At 43.8% G+C, this 13,111-nt stretch overlaps 1 protein-coding gene across 2 annotated transcripts in view; it reads left to right on the top strand.

Moving 5' to 3' along the window:
• SKI (SKI proto-oncogene) overlaps positions 1-12,447 on the top strand; it is a 102,529-nt gene extending 90,082 nt beyond the window's left edge. For both annotated transcript variants that reach the window (XM_084300318.1, XM_084300317.1), the window contains 6 exons: positions 1,188-1,313; positions 1,804-1,919; positions 3,679-3,941; positions 4,928-5,229; positions 7,641-7,871; positions 11,534-12,447. In XM_084300318.1, coding sequence (XP_084156444.1) covers positions 1,188-1,313; positions 1,804-1,919; positions 3,679-3,941; positions 4,928-5,229; positions 7,641-7,871; positions 11,534-11,722 — 1,227 coding nt within the window. In that variant the 3' untranslated portion in view covers positions 11,723-12,447. The remainder of the gene's footprint in view (positions 1-1,187; positions 1,314-1,803; positions 1,920-3,678; positions 3,942-4,927; positions 5,230-7,640; positions 7,872-11,533) is intronic.
• Positions 12,448-13,111: the final 664 nt, after the last annotated feature.

Genomic DNA, 13,111 nt, shown 5'->3' with positions numbered 1-13,111 from the left:
TTGCCTGGAAGTCAGCTGGGAGTCTGGACAAGCGCAATTTAGCAATGCTGCTTTCAGTCCCTCGCATATGCTTCAGGTAAAGTCACTGGGATCACGACTTTCAGAAGTGAAAAACCATTCGCAGAAACAGTCTCTGAGTTCCCAGTTCAGATGCCCTAAAGGGGGCTGATTTTCAGAACACAAGCTACAGGCAAGTAAGATCCTTTCTTTCACTGACAGATTACACCTCTTTTTGAAGCATTTCAGCTCTCAAAATGTTGCCATTCAGGTGTGTCTGCAAAACAGGCATAAATACTTGCCCACCAAACCACAGTGAGCTGTGGGGTTGTACAATCAAGCGCGGAGTCAAGCTGTTCCTGGTACTCGCAGCGTGGTTCTGCCACCTTCCTTAGAACCAGGCTGATGGAAACAGAGCGAGCTCAGAACTGCAAAAAAGGCAGGAGAAGGAAGAGGAACGGAGGTGGTATGTTGCTCTTGTTGGCAGAGTAAGGTCCAGAACCTTCTCCCTCCCTGCCGACAGACGTGTTTGTACTGGCAGGGCTTCAAGCTGGTATCCCCAGCACACCAGTTAAACCAGTAGTTACCAATTTTTTTGTAAGCCACGCTGGGACTATAGGAATTTTATTCCTTCACAGTGTTGAAGGAAAGGCGTTTTGCTTGCCAAAGGGCTTTCTTATGCTTGGGGATGATTTATGGGCCAAGCTGAGCCACTTGTGGAAAAGGCAAAGCAGCTCTTGGCAGCACCCCCAGAATCCACTGCAGCTGTGGGGTAGTGAAGTCATCGGCATAACAACCACTGCAAACAGAATAACAAAGTCTGTTCTGTTCTCGTTTAAAATAATCTTTCCAGTTCAGCAACCACATTAAAACTTACCTTTCTGCATACAAAAATAATAAAAGTCAGATACTTCCCTGCAACATGGTGTGAATGTCTCACTTATGTTTCTCCCTGTCACTCCTGCACCACCTACACTTTATCTGGGTGTTCCAAACGAAGGAATGAAACCACGTTGTGTCGTAGTTTGTGCCTCTCCCATGTCTTCACTCTTTTGTTGTTCCTTAGGTTTAAAAATGCGGAAAAAAGTGCAGTGATTTTTACTTTTAAATATAAATTTTGCTTTTGCTTTATAACCTGGTTCTAAGCTGATTGCAAAATGAGTAATTACATTTGACTCTTTTTGTTTCAGGTCCCTTCAGATCCTCCTGCTTCCAAAAAAAACAAAATAGATGACTCTGCTTCCCAAACTCCAGCTTCTACTGAGAAGGAGAAACAGTCCAGTTGGTTACGGTCCTTATCCAGTTCATCTAATAAGGTGATTGCTGAGTATTTTGTAATCAAAAGAGAGATCAAATTCCCATATAACATCCCTCTACTAAAACCATAAGAGAAAATGTGAGAAAGACCTCGCCCAGCTTTTATAAATTAATAACATTTCTGTCCTTTTCCTGGTAAGCATAGAGTTAGGCGGTCCTCCCAATTTCCTTGCCATCTTCCAGCGTTCACTGCCCTTGATTGTGTTGACAAAGTAAGCAATTCCTCCATGCCCGTAAGGTACAAGAATCCTGAAAGACTCAGGAGCCTTGTGTGGTCTCTGGAAAGCAAAGAAAAAAAAGTGGGGTTTGACATTGGTACAGTCACCTCTTCAGTGGAGCCTGCTAAGCAAGTAGGTCCTAGCCAGTGGGGGAGCAGTTTTAGGGGTAATGAAATGTGGCCTTAATAATAACAACTAATGCCCCTTTGTGATTAATACTTTTAAAAGAATATTTGTATTTACTCATTTTTCTTTCCCCTCCTTCTCTCAGAGCATTGGCTGTGTCCACCCCCGTCAGCGTCTCTCAGCTTTCCGGCCCTGGTCCCCTGCTGTATCAGCAAATGAGAAAGAGCTTTCGAGCCATCTTCCTGCGTTGATCCGAGACAGGTAAGGAGAGGTGAACTGAAGGAGAGATGGGGCTAGCAACTGTGGAGGTTTATTTGAGAGCAAGTTGCTTTGTGTTTGGTGCCTCGCACTGTTACCACTGGCTTCGTAATTCAGTCAGTCCACTGGTATCAGAATAAAAAGCATTTGCAGCTGCAGTGTTCTAATTAGCAGAAGGGAAGGAAACAAAAATAGGAATTGGTATTCTGTGCATTTATTAAATAGGTTTTCTGTGGTGAAATGTGCCATGAAGGTCTGAAACAAAGGTTGCTTCTATGAACTTTTGATAATTTTGATAATGGGGTTGTCATCAGAATTTCTCGGGCCTTGCTATTTACAGGAAGATTGAGTTATTCTCTTGGGGCAGGTGGCCAGGGACCAGGCAGCCATTTCCAGGCAACTGCTGCCTGGTAGCTGTAGCAGCTCTGCAGCACGGGCCTGGCAGCACGCCGCCAGCAGAGCCATGGCTGGGCCCTCAACTGTGTCTGCAATAGCAGAGGAGGGCAGGGGACTGAAGGGACAGCGGGCTACCCCTGCCCTCCTGGTGGGAAGTGGTCCTGGGGGTCACGGCACAGCAGTGGAAAAGTCCTCGGGCTGCAGAACCCATCAAAGAGCTGATGCTGTTAGCCAGATTCTGGTCTTCAGTAGCAACATGATTAAACCGGTACAGGAATGAGTCACTGCCCCCATAGGTGGGGCTGCTGGTGTCACAGAGCGGAAAGTGTCAGGGCAATCTGTTCGGCTTGAAAAATCTTCCTGCCAGGTTTCTGCCTGAGGGTAGTGGTTTCTTTGGAAAGTTTGACTGAAGTGGCCAGGTGTTTTAGTGGGTGTTAGGGAGAACATGTTCTGCTGCCCCGATGAACAAGTTTCTTAGAAGTTACGGGGACTGACTTTTCTTATTTGTTGTTGTTGTTGTTTGTTTGGTTGTTTTTTTTTTTTGTTGTTGTTTTGTTTAGTTTAGTTTTGTTTTGTTTTTTTAAAAAAGCTTCCCATCATATCCTTGCTTTTAAACAGATTTTTTAAAGTAGGTCAGGAGAGAAGGGTGAGAAGGGTTAAACTGGTGTAAGAGTGTGCCTTTGGCCAACCTAAGTCTTGGGATAAAAACTCCTTCAACAGATCCGGAGAAGTTTTAATGTATGACTGAGGATACATCATACTGTGGATGCTGAATTAAAGTTGCAAAGGCAGTCTTTGATCTGTACTTTGTAAAATTCTGTGTATTTGACAATACAAATTGCTTTTCTTTAACATAGTTGTTTTTAAGTGCGACTTTACGTACGTGCACTCAGATGCATTCTGTGTCAAGAAATTACAGATACTCAAGAACATGCTTTTTGCACTCCTGTGGCCTTTCTTAAGGAAGTACTGTTTCCAAGTTTACAAAATATTTGTGGACAGACAGAACTAAAGAAGTCTGACTAGGAAAATCAATAATGCTTGAAGATCATGAGGAAACAGCATAATAACTTTCAGACTCGGGATCTAATCTGTTTGGTGCCCTTAGAATACGTGGTACTTCAAATACGATCCCTCCTGAATTGGATGGAAATTAGCAGTATAAATCATTTCTACAGTTAAGTGAGTGCATAACGCTTAAGAAATACATAGCCAGATTCTTAGCTGGTGCAAATGGATGGAACCTCACTGTCACCTGTAAGTGTCTTGTGTCTTGCAGTTTCAGTGTAGCACATGGACTGGGAGGTGTTTTAAAGCCAAGAATATGACTCTATTTTCCTTCCTTTTGCCTCCCCCTCTCCAACAGTTTTTACTCCTACAAAAGCTTTGAGAATGCTGTGGCCCCCAATGTGGCACTTGCACCTCCAGCCCAACAGAAAATCGTGAGCAACCCCCCCTGTGCCACAGTAGTGTCGCGGAGCAGTGAGCCGTTGAGCAGCACCGTCCAGCCGCGGAAAAGAAAACTTGCTGCAGAGAACCAGACTATCCCAGAACCAGTGGCCACTGTTACTGCCCCTGAAGAGGATAAGGAATCAGAAGCAGAAATTGAAGTAGAAACCAGGGAAGAATGTAAGTGACAGTTACACCTCCTTTTATTTTGTTTTATTTGTGCTGGATTTTCGTTAGTAATCCACCGGAGTTATATACTAAATTTAGGTTGTGTTTAAACAGAATGCAGGAAGCCTAGTGCCTCCACAGCATGTACAAACGGTCTGTAGTAATAATGAAAAATAAGATTGGGACATATGTTGAGGGGGTGTTTTCTTGGGAGAGGAACAGAGGTGCCTCAACAAAAAGAAGTACCTGAACCACAAGTGTCTACAAACCTGGAGGCTTTCACTAAAGCAGATAGCCTTTCGTTAGAGCAGGTAAGTGTTGTGCAGAGGCGGACATAATGGGTTGTTGTTCATAGAAAAATAGTGATGCTTTGCTATCTGATCAAGAGCTCTCTATAAAGGCCTTTGTGGGATATGCACGAGTAGCCCGTAACAATTCCAGAATGCACATACTCACACACAGTTTTCCGTCAGGCAGAGGACGTGCTCGGTTTCAGTACTGCATCCATGGAGCTGTATACACAAAGCAGAGATCAAGAGTCAGTTTGTTCTTAGAAAGCATTCACACCTTGGGCTCCTCAGCGAAAGATGAAGATATTGCCGTCACCTCATTATTAAGTCACTTAGAAACTGCTGCTGCTGGCTTCCTCACTTGCTACGTGCCGTTTATGCAAAAGAAGAAATTTTACCCACTGAAAACATCAGGCTCACGCAGGTTTCCATGAAGGAACCGGTTTCTTTATACACACAGAGAAAACACTGTTTGTGACAAAAATCCCAAAGTGCACAACTCAGGCAAATTGTAAGTTGGTCCCATAAGTTAATCGGGTTTGCATTGTCATCACATTCCAGGTGTCAAAATATAAAATTAGAGTTTTCTTTCTTCCATTTTTTCATTAATTATTGAATGTCTCTTCTTTAGAAAAGGGCCTCAGCATATTTTAAGTTATATTTGTTTTATACATTTTTTGATTAATTTTAGATATTTCTATTTTTCAGTCACCTCCTCCTTATCCTCGCTCTCCTCCCCATCCTTTACTTCATCCAGCTCTGCAAAGGACATGAGCTCACCTGGGATGCAAGCCCCAGTCACAGTCAACAGTTCATATGAGGTTGCAACACATTCTGACTCTCACAACAGTGGGTTGGAAGCTGAGCTGGAGCACCTAAGGCAGGCCCTGGACAGTGGCCTAGATACAAAAGAAGCCAAAGAAAAATTCCTTCATGAAGTTGTTAAAATGAGAGTGAAGCAGGAAGAGAAGCTAAATGCTGCCTTGCAAGCCAAACGCAGCCTACATCAGGTAAAGTTGCAGAATAGCTTTGTTATCACTGTCTGTAGATACGCTTCCAGATAGAAACCATTAGGTAGTCTCACGGTTAAAAAAATGCCTTATTTTTCCCAAATAGCAACAGCCTTTACTGGAGAACTGTTGGTAAATTCATCTGGGAAACTGAAGTATGCAGGAATCATTCTTACATTTTTTTTAAGCTTGTCACCTGTTTTTACTTTAGGGTCTAAGTCCATGGTTACCAAAATCAACATCTATTACTGAGAAAAAATCTTCTATTCCAGTACAGTTTATTTTATTTTAATTTCACTGAACAAGAAACATTCCTGTCATTATGGAGGCTTTATTTGTAGTTTAAAAGATTTTTAAAAATCCTGGTATTGCCCAGCTGCTGGAGGGAAGGTATCCTTGGGACAGAGACGCTTGCAGAAGCTCTGGTGAAGAGTGTACAAGTCCTGCTAAGCTTTCCAGTGACCTTGCCTCACTGAACGTTTCCTGTTCCATTGAGTAGAGAAGCTCCTTATTTCTCTAAATCCTTGATATGTCACATCAAAGAAAGAGAAGTTGGACAAAAAAGCTGCAAATATGTGCTGCTGCTGGCTGTTAGCAAGTCACGGTGGCTGAACAGAATGGCAGGGGAACTTCTGCTTCACTTGACACAGGGCAAAATTACTGCACAGCAATGGCAGACAGCGCCAGTTCAGGAGATTTGCCTTTGAACACTGTACGTGGAACTGTAACCAAGGGAGAAGTGTGGGCCTTGAGATGGACCTGGGGTGCCCACAGGACAAGAAGGGCCCGGCTTCATCGAGCCTGGAGACAGAACACTGCTACTTGTGCAGCTGGGCAGAGGCAGGGGTGTGCAGACTGCCTGGTCCTGGGGAACAGAGTAAAGGGCAGGGGCTCAGGGATGGGATTTGTGTGCCCCCAGTCCCAGAGAATGGCAGCTGAGAGCTGTCTTCAACTGAGCTGCGCTTTTTGTCATCTCGAGGAAATTGCTTCTCTCTCATATTTCAGTAAATTTGTTTAATTTCGTGTATTTAAAAGTACAGCTAAACATTTAGATGTAGTGTATATACGTAAAGCTAATTGTCAAACTTGTTAACTAAGTCAACAGCACATACTCAAAGTAAAATAGGAATGATAGGAGGTAGGTGGTGAAGCAGCAGAACTGAGCACTGGGGCATTAAATCCAGCAACATGGCACAAAGAGAGGGAATGTGGTATTGCTGTCAGTTTCCAGTTGGGCAGCTGTGGGTTTCCAGTTGCACGGCCAGAGAAAGTACATGTGTGCAGGCTTCCAGAGGCAGGGCTGAGCTAACAATGGCCTGGCTAGGAAGTGAGATTGTCAAAAGAGTGAATTTCCCATGACCCGACTGCAGTGTTACTTAACAGAAACATGCTGCCATGAGGGTTTGTGTCTGACAGAGAGGAAATGCTGCTTCTGGAAAAAAAAAAAAAAGAAAAAAAAAAAAAAAAAGAGAAAGAACTTTAGTTTCTAGTTTAACCATTTAGGAGACAGGCCTTTAGTCAGCCACATTTTTCAAAGTATAGTGTTGAACCTGTCTTTTCACATCAACTTTTTAACAACTTAGGGGTTTCTTCCTTTGTCCCGTTAGTCTCCCTGTCATTATCACTCCCACTAATGGCTCCCCCGGGGATGGGATTTCACGGCAGCAGTTCCTATTAAGAACCTGGACAGTGAGAGGCAGCACTTTCCAGAGCAAAGCATGGTTTCGATTTAGCTTAAGGTTTTAGCCTGCAGTTTCCCAAATGTCACAGAGCAGCGTGCTGGCTGGCTGGCTGCCAGGAGACCTAGGACTATGCACCACTTACCTACAGCAGAACAAGTTTCCTTAGAAAGAACATATACAGGTGGTGATTTCTCATACTTGCCTTAAGTGTTCTTTTGGGGAGCTTCGTAAGATGGAGTTGCTTATTGATTTCTTCAGCAACTAATAACCTGTCCCGTTCAGCTTTGCTGTGCACAAAGGGCATCCACCAATGGCATCTGTCTTCACATGGTACATCTCCAGTTCAAGAAGCGCAGGCATTGCAGTTGGGTTGTTTGAAACCTCAAACTAGTGTGCAGCAGCATGTTGCTGGTAGCTGTCTCCAACTCCAGTTCATCTTTATTCAGTCACAGATGGTCACAGCTATTTTGCTTGACAAAGCAAAATGTGAATGCAGCACAGCTTTTTATTATCCAAGAATTCAGGGTATGTATCTTGGGCGTAGGATCTCCTGTTGATTTACAGGAGAAAAGCTTGCAGAAAGTTTAGAACGAGGTTTAGACGTGAGCCATGGTGTTAACCAGAAGGGAGGGCTTCAGTTGGGATCGCTTCCTTTTGCGGTTCTGTGCCCTTGCACCGATGTGGTCCCTGCGCCTCCGTTCTCACACGTTTACTGCTTGTGTCTTCTAGGAGCTGGAGTTCCTACGAGTGGCTAAGAAGGAGAAACTGAGAGAAGCAACAGAGGCGAAGCGCAACTTAAGGAAAGAGATTGAACGTCTGAGAGCTGAGAACGAGAAGAAAATGAAGGAAGCCAACGAGTCTCGGATACGGCTAAAGAGGGAACTGGAACAAGCCAGGCAGATCCGAGTTTGTGACAAGGGCTGTGAAGCAGGCAGGCTTCGGGCCAAGTACTCTGCCCAGGTAAGACCTGAACGCGGAAAGCTATTGGCATGTCAGCTTACTGCTGCGGCAGTTCTCAGGGGTACTTCCAGTGTCTGTTTTGCCTTGGTTGCCAGTGGTCTCATTTTGTCTAATTTGATGAAGTCCAACTCCTCTCCATAGAATTTCTGTGCCTCCATTGTGTCGGTTTACAGCCCTAGTCCTAATTGCAGGGTTTACTAACATGCCTGCACTTCGGCAGCTGTGGCAGTCCCCCAGCTCTGCCCAGAACTTCACACGTCTGTCAGTTGAAAGTCACCATTTACAGGGAACTAAGACAAGTGCCAGACGTGATTTCTGTTCCACTAATACTCTGTTGGCCATGCCAGTGTATGGGGATCCATTTCAATACTATAAATAATAGGCAGAGTCACTTTACCTGACAGTGTTTTTCGTAAAGGTCAAGCCAGACATGCAGGATCTATTCAAGACAGGAGGAGGTGGCAGGGCCCATCAGTAAGCAAGCTGCAGCCAGGCCAGAGTGCTGTTAGGGCCGTACAGCCCAAGAAGACCAAGTGTCAGGTCTAGGAAACCCTCCAGTGTGAGCCCAGTGACAAAGTTCTAGGAATGCAGGAACATGTCATCACATGCGACATGGGTACTTTAGGCTTTCAAACTAAAAAATCCGTCCCCACCCTCTCTGCATCAGGTTCTCATGTAAGATTTTTAAGCTTATTTAAACTAACCAAAGCCGAGTGACCCCAGGGCTCAGGCTGCGTGTCCTTAAGCTGCCTTGCTTTGCCCTGGTGTTGCAGGGCACGTGGGTGCAAGGCATCCACTGCTGCAAGCCTCTGAAATGACCCAGCGTAACAGGCTGAGCTGAGAGCAGGATGGCAGCCTCCTGGCTTTCCATGAGAAACAGCCCTGAGGAGCAATCCATCGCATGCCCTGCCTTCCCCTTCCTCCGATAAAACGGTCCCAGCTGCCCAGTAATGCATTTCCTATAAAAGGGCACAGTCCCATACCCATTGTTAACCCCTGAAACCAGACCTCCTCTGTGGAGGGGGGCTCCTAAGCAGCCTTCCTTGCTTTCCTCCTTTCCTAAGCCTCCTAAGCTTTCCTCCTCCTAAGCCTCCTTTCCTTGCTGTATCAGCCTCCCCAGTAGTCTTGCTCTGACCTGTTCCCACCTAAATAGCCCTCTGTCAGACCACTGGTTCCCCATCAGTGGTTCCCGAACTGAAAGCTTGGCTGAGAAATGCGTAATATAAGGCATGGGCCAGAGTTAGCAACAGGTCTCTGAAAAATGGGGCTTGCTTGCTTAAATTTAAACTCCTGCAGGCAGAGATGCAAATGCCACAGAGGTATCGTGCATTTGCAAGGGAACTAACCTGCCTGGTGTAACCACCTGAATTAATGTTAAAGGGAATTCTTGTAGCCTGCACTCACTACAGCAGCTGCTCTGCCACGTGTGCTGCTACGTACACATGTGTTAGGAGCTGCTACACCTAGAGCATAAGCTGCAAACACTTGATGTGGTTACTTTAAGGAAGGAGGAAAAAGGAAAAGCAATAGAAATCAGAAATCCTTCTAACCCCAGGCTCTCAATAACGGGAAGGGGAGTGGTCCGCTTGTTACCACTATGAGACATGGCTAACCAGGAGACCAGAAGCAGGAAATGATGTGGGCTTCCTCTCTAGCATCACAGGATGTCTCACTGATAAGAGGTGTCCAGACTAAACATAACCAAAGTGAGAGCTGCTGTACTGGGCGTTACCTGCAGTTGACTTCCACTTTAGCTTAAAAAAAAAAAAAAAAAAGGCAACAACAAGTGCAGATAAAAGTGAACTCCATACACTCTGAATAGAGCGTCACAACCCTGCAGGTGTGTCCCCCCTTGCTGAATGAAAGAGGCATGAAATAGGCATGGAAGCTGTGACAGTGGGGCTGTTCAATCCCCTACTACATTACCTTCCTTGGGTGGGAGTAAATGCTAAAAGTAAAGTAAAAGGCTAAAACCAGAATTCAAGGAGCTGACTGTGCAGCAGTTTTGTCTTTCCTAAGGACCAGGCATATTTGCAGTATTGCCTGCAGGGTCCTGTTGGATGTCTGTCACTGCCTGTCCTAGCACCAGAGTACAGTGCAGGCAGGCAAGATAAAGCAGTGCTGTGCTTGAGCATAATATTAGAGGGCACCTAATGGTTCAGGGTCTGGAATAAACACATTACTGAGCAGCTTCCTCAGAGAGTTCTGCATGGCTCTTCATAGAAAAGTAACCAACTGCAACAACTGAATTTTACCAGAAGTCAGTATGACTTCCAAAGTTGTGTTAGAAATTTTAAAATAAGGCTTTGTACATCAGTTTCTCTTAACTCTACTTTGGCAAATGCATACAGGAAGTTTGTCACTTAGTTGTATTGTGCTTGTCACTTGTTGGTACTTTTGAGGAAACCACAATTCTTCACACAGGCTTAGTCTGGGACACACAGCATCAGGCAGGCGAGGAAATAAGGCATTAAATTCAGACTTTGTGCAAGCTGAACCTGTTAGCTGGTGACCTGTAATTGAGCAGCACTGTGGGTTAGGCCTCGTGCTCATTTTGTCTTGACACTAAGATCCAAATAGGGATGGAGGGGGTAGGGAAGCCTTCATTTTAGCCCAAAACACAAGAGTTTTCCTTTCTTTTGTTAAATGGCAGCTCCTGGTAACTGCCCATCTTACCTGTTGGTGGCCTAAAATTGTGTATTTCAAAAAGGTGCCTTTTTTTCTTTGTGTTTATTCATCCCTCAGTACTGGGGCTTTTCTCTGCTTTTGTTATCAATAAGCAACAACCGAGAAGCTTTCCTTCTGAGGCCTGTGGGGAGGCTGAGGGTGTCTGCATGTCCTGTTGTGAGCTGGAACAGGGCTGTGAGAGCTCACCAACGACCCCGTCTAAGGGTCTTGGGAACAGGGAGTTCTTCGAGGCCTTGTCTGTGTGAAGTTACTGCACGTTAGGACGCGTTCTACCCCATGCCTACCCTAAAAGTCCAGCTTTGTATGGCTGAACTGAAACAGTGCAAATTTTAGTCAAAATTAGTAAGGTGCTATGCATGGGGCCATCTTGCCTCATTGCAGTCCCTCACATTTACTGTGGGAGATGGGAGGGGTCCTGGTCGCGGGAGGACATAACACTTGTTTTTGTTGGACATTACAGGGCTGATGCAAGGGTCTTTTACATAGGCAGCCAAGAATGTTTTGGTCACTTGTATTAAGCATTATAAAATAGCTGAAAGTAAGTCACTGCCTGGGCAAATTTAGCTTCTACTTTACTTTGCTGAATTGGTGTCTGATAAAGAAATAAGAGTAATGGTTGAAGACATGTATCGATTAGACTTCTAGGAAACTAAGGTACTCTTAAATGTGTTTGCATCTTAAACCCCTCTCCTTCCTTTCTGGAGTTAGCCACCAGAAATATTTCAGCATTTCTAAGGTAAATGGTTCATGTAATGCACATGGCTAATGGTACAGTCCTGCATGGAAATAACATGGGGAAAAGAGAATCCCCTTCTCACCTCAGTGCTGATAGTCTTCTGTCTGGCAGACACTACAGGGCTTTATTATTCTTTTGGCCTTGTTTAAGCTACTAGTCTCTGTTTAAGTCTACAAAATCACAATTGAACTGAAATGCTGGAGTCATTCATTATGTTTCTTCATATGCTTTTCCCTAGATTGAGGACCTACAGGTTAAGCTTCAGCATGCAGAGGCGGACAGGGAGCAGCTCCGAGCTGACCTGATGCATGAGAGGGAGGCTCGAGAACACTTGGAAAAAGTAGTCAAGGAACTTCAGGAACAGCTGTGGCCTAAATCAAGCAGTCAACCCACCAGTGAAAACACAACGAGCAACATTGAGAACTAACTAGACAGAGCATCGTCTATTTCCTCTACAGAATGACATATATGCACAGTAAGGGAGGATGTGTGGGTACGTGTGTAAGTGCATGTGTGAGTAGTTGTGTCTTAGCACACGGAGCTATGAATATGGATTCTTATTAGTTGGAAGGCAAACGTTACTCTTTATAACAGAAGCACTGAATTACACCTCTTTTTTTTTTTTTTCCAATCCATATAGCACAACATCTTACTGTGCCTATAAAACACAAAGTGTTTATAAACAAAATACTTTTAAGTCCACAACAAATTTTCTACTGGCAAACTCCAAGCAAGCAGCATCGTCCAACTAAAATCAGAGTGAAAGGCAAGCATGGCAGTGTTTTTATGTTGCCCTTCTGCCTGTTGGAACATTTTGGAATTTAAAAACAAACTTTTGTTATAAGCTATTTAAAATAATTCATTACACAGACTTGGTATTAAAAAATTAACAAGATTTTTTATAATGAACCTTTGAAAGCAAAACAAAAAACCTTCGATGCACAATTTTTAATGACTTGTTAAAGGCTTTGGGATTCTTCATGTAGAAGCCCTCTGGTGATGATGCCATTTCATTAGCAGTTTTCCAGCCATCTAGGAAGCCATCACAGTTTTAATCCTGTCCTGTGCTTGTATGAGAACTTCAGAGTGCTTTTCCGAGTTGATATTTTTCCTTAGAAACAATTACCTTCATTTCCTGTCCTGAACACAAGAAGAAAGGAAGATGCAGGATTGTAAGGGTGGGGGGGGGAGGGCGGGAAGAGAAGATGTATGCTTTAGAATTACAAACCCAGCCTTACAGACTTCAGTGTTTGCAAATCATGCCATATTTTCTAAAGACATCTTCATTAATTGATGTGTTCAAAGACTCACTTCATCCAAGAGCCACTTCAGCTTTAGGAAAAGAAAGAAGGAAATAAAGGAAGGAAATGGATGATCTGTTAAGTCGGTTAAGAAATAAAGCAGAAGACACGTGTTTTGAAGTCATTCTGGAATCTTTACTTCAGCTTTCAGTTTTCTGGAAAACTCATCTTTGTTGCACCATCTTACCATAAAATTCAGTATTTACCTGCTTTTATTCTGAACTGTTTGTCAGGATTTCTGTGCCCAAGGAGAGTGCAACATTGCATTATTGGATACTACAGAAAAGAGAAACAACATTTTTGCTGCTGTGAATAAGCCTACATCTTTTTTAAAAGAAAAACTTTTGTTTTTAAAAAAAGAAATTACTTTAATTTTGGGATCCAAGCCGCAGCCCCGGAATAAAAATGCAGCATGCCATCACTTTGTCTTATTATTATTGTTATTATTGTCGTTGTTGTTAATATTTTTTTTAAACTGCACTTTGTCAGAATCTTACTCTGCATTTTATTCCATA

The sequence above is a fragment of the Netta rufina genome (assembly GCF_964035555.1).
Source record: "Netta rufina genome assembly, chromosome: 22".
In the NCBI taxonomy this organism is placed as follows: Eukaryota; Metazoa; Chordata; class Aves; order Anseriformes; family Anatidae; genus Netta; species Netta rufina.
The sequence above is the reverse complement of the archived record's forward strand: the minus strand, read 5'-3'. Positions and strand labels throughout refer to the sequence as shown.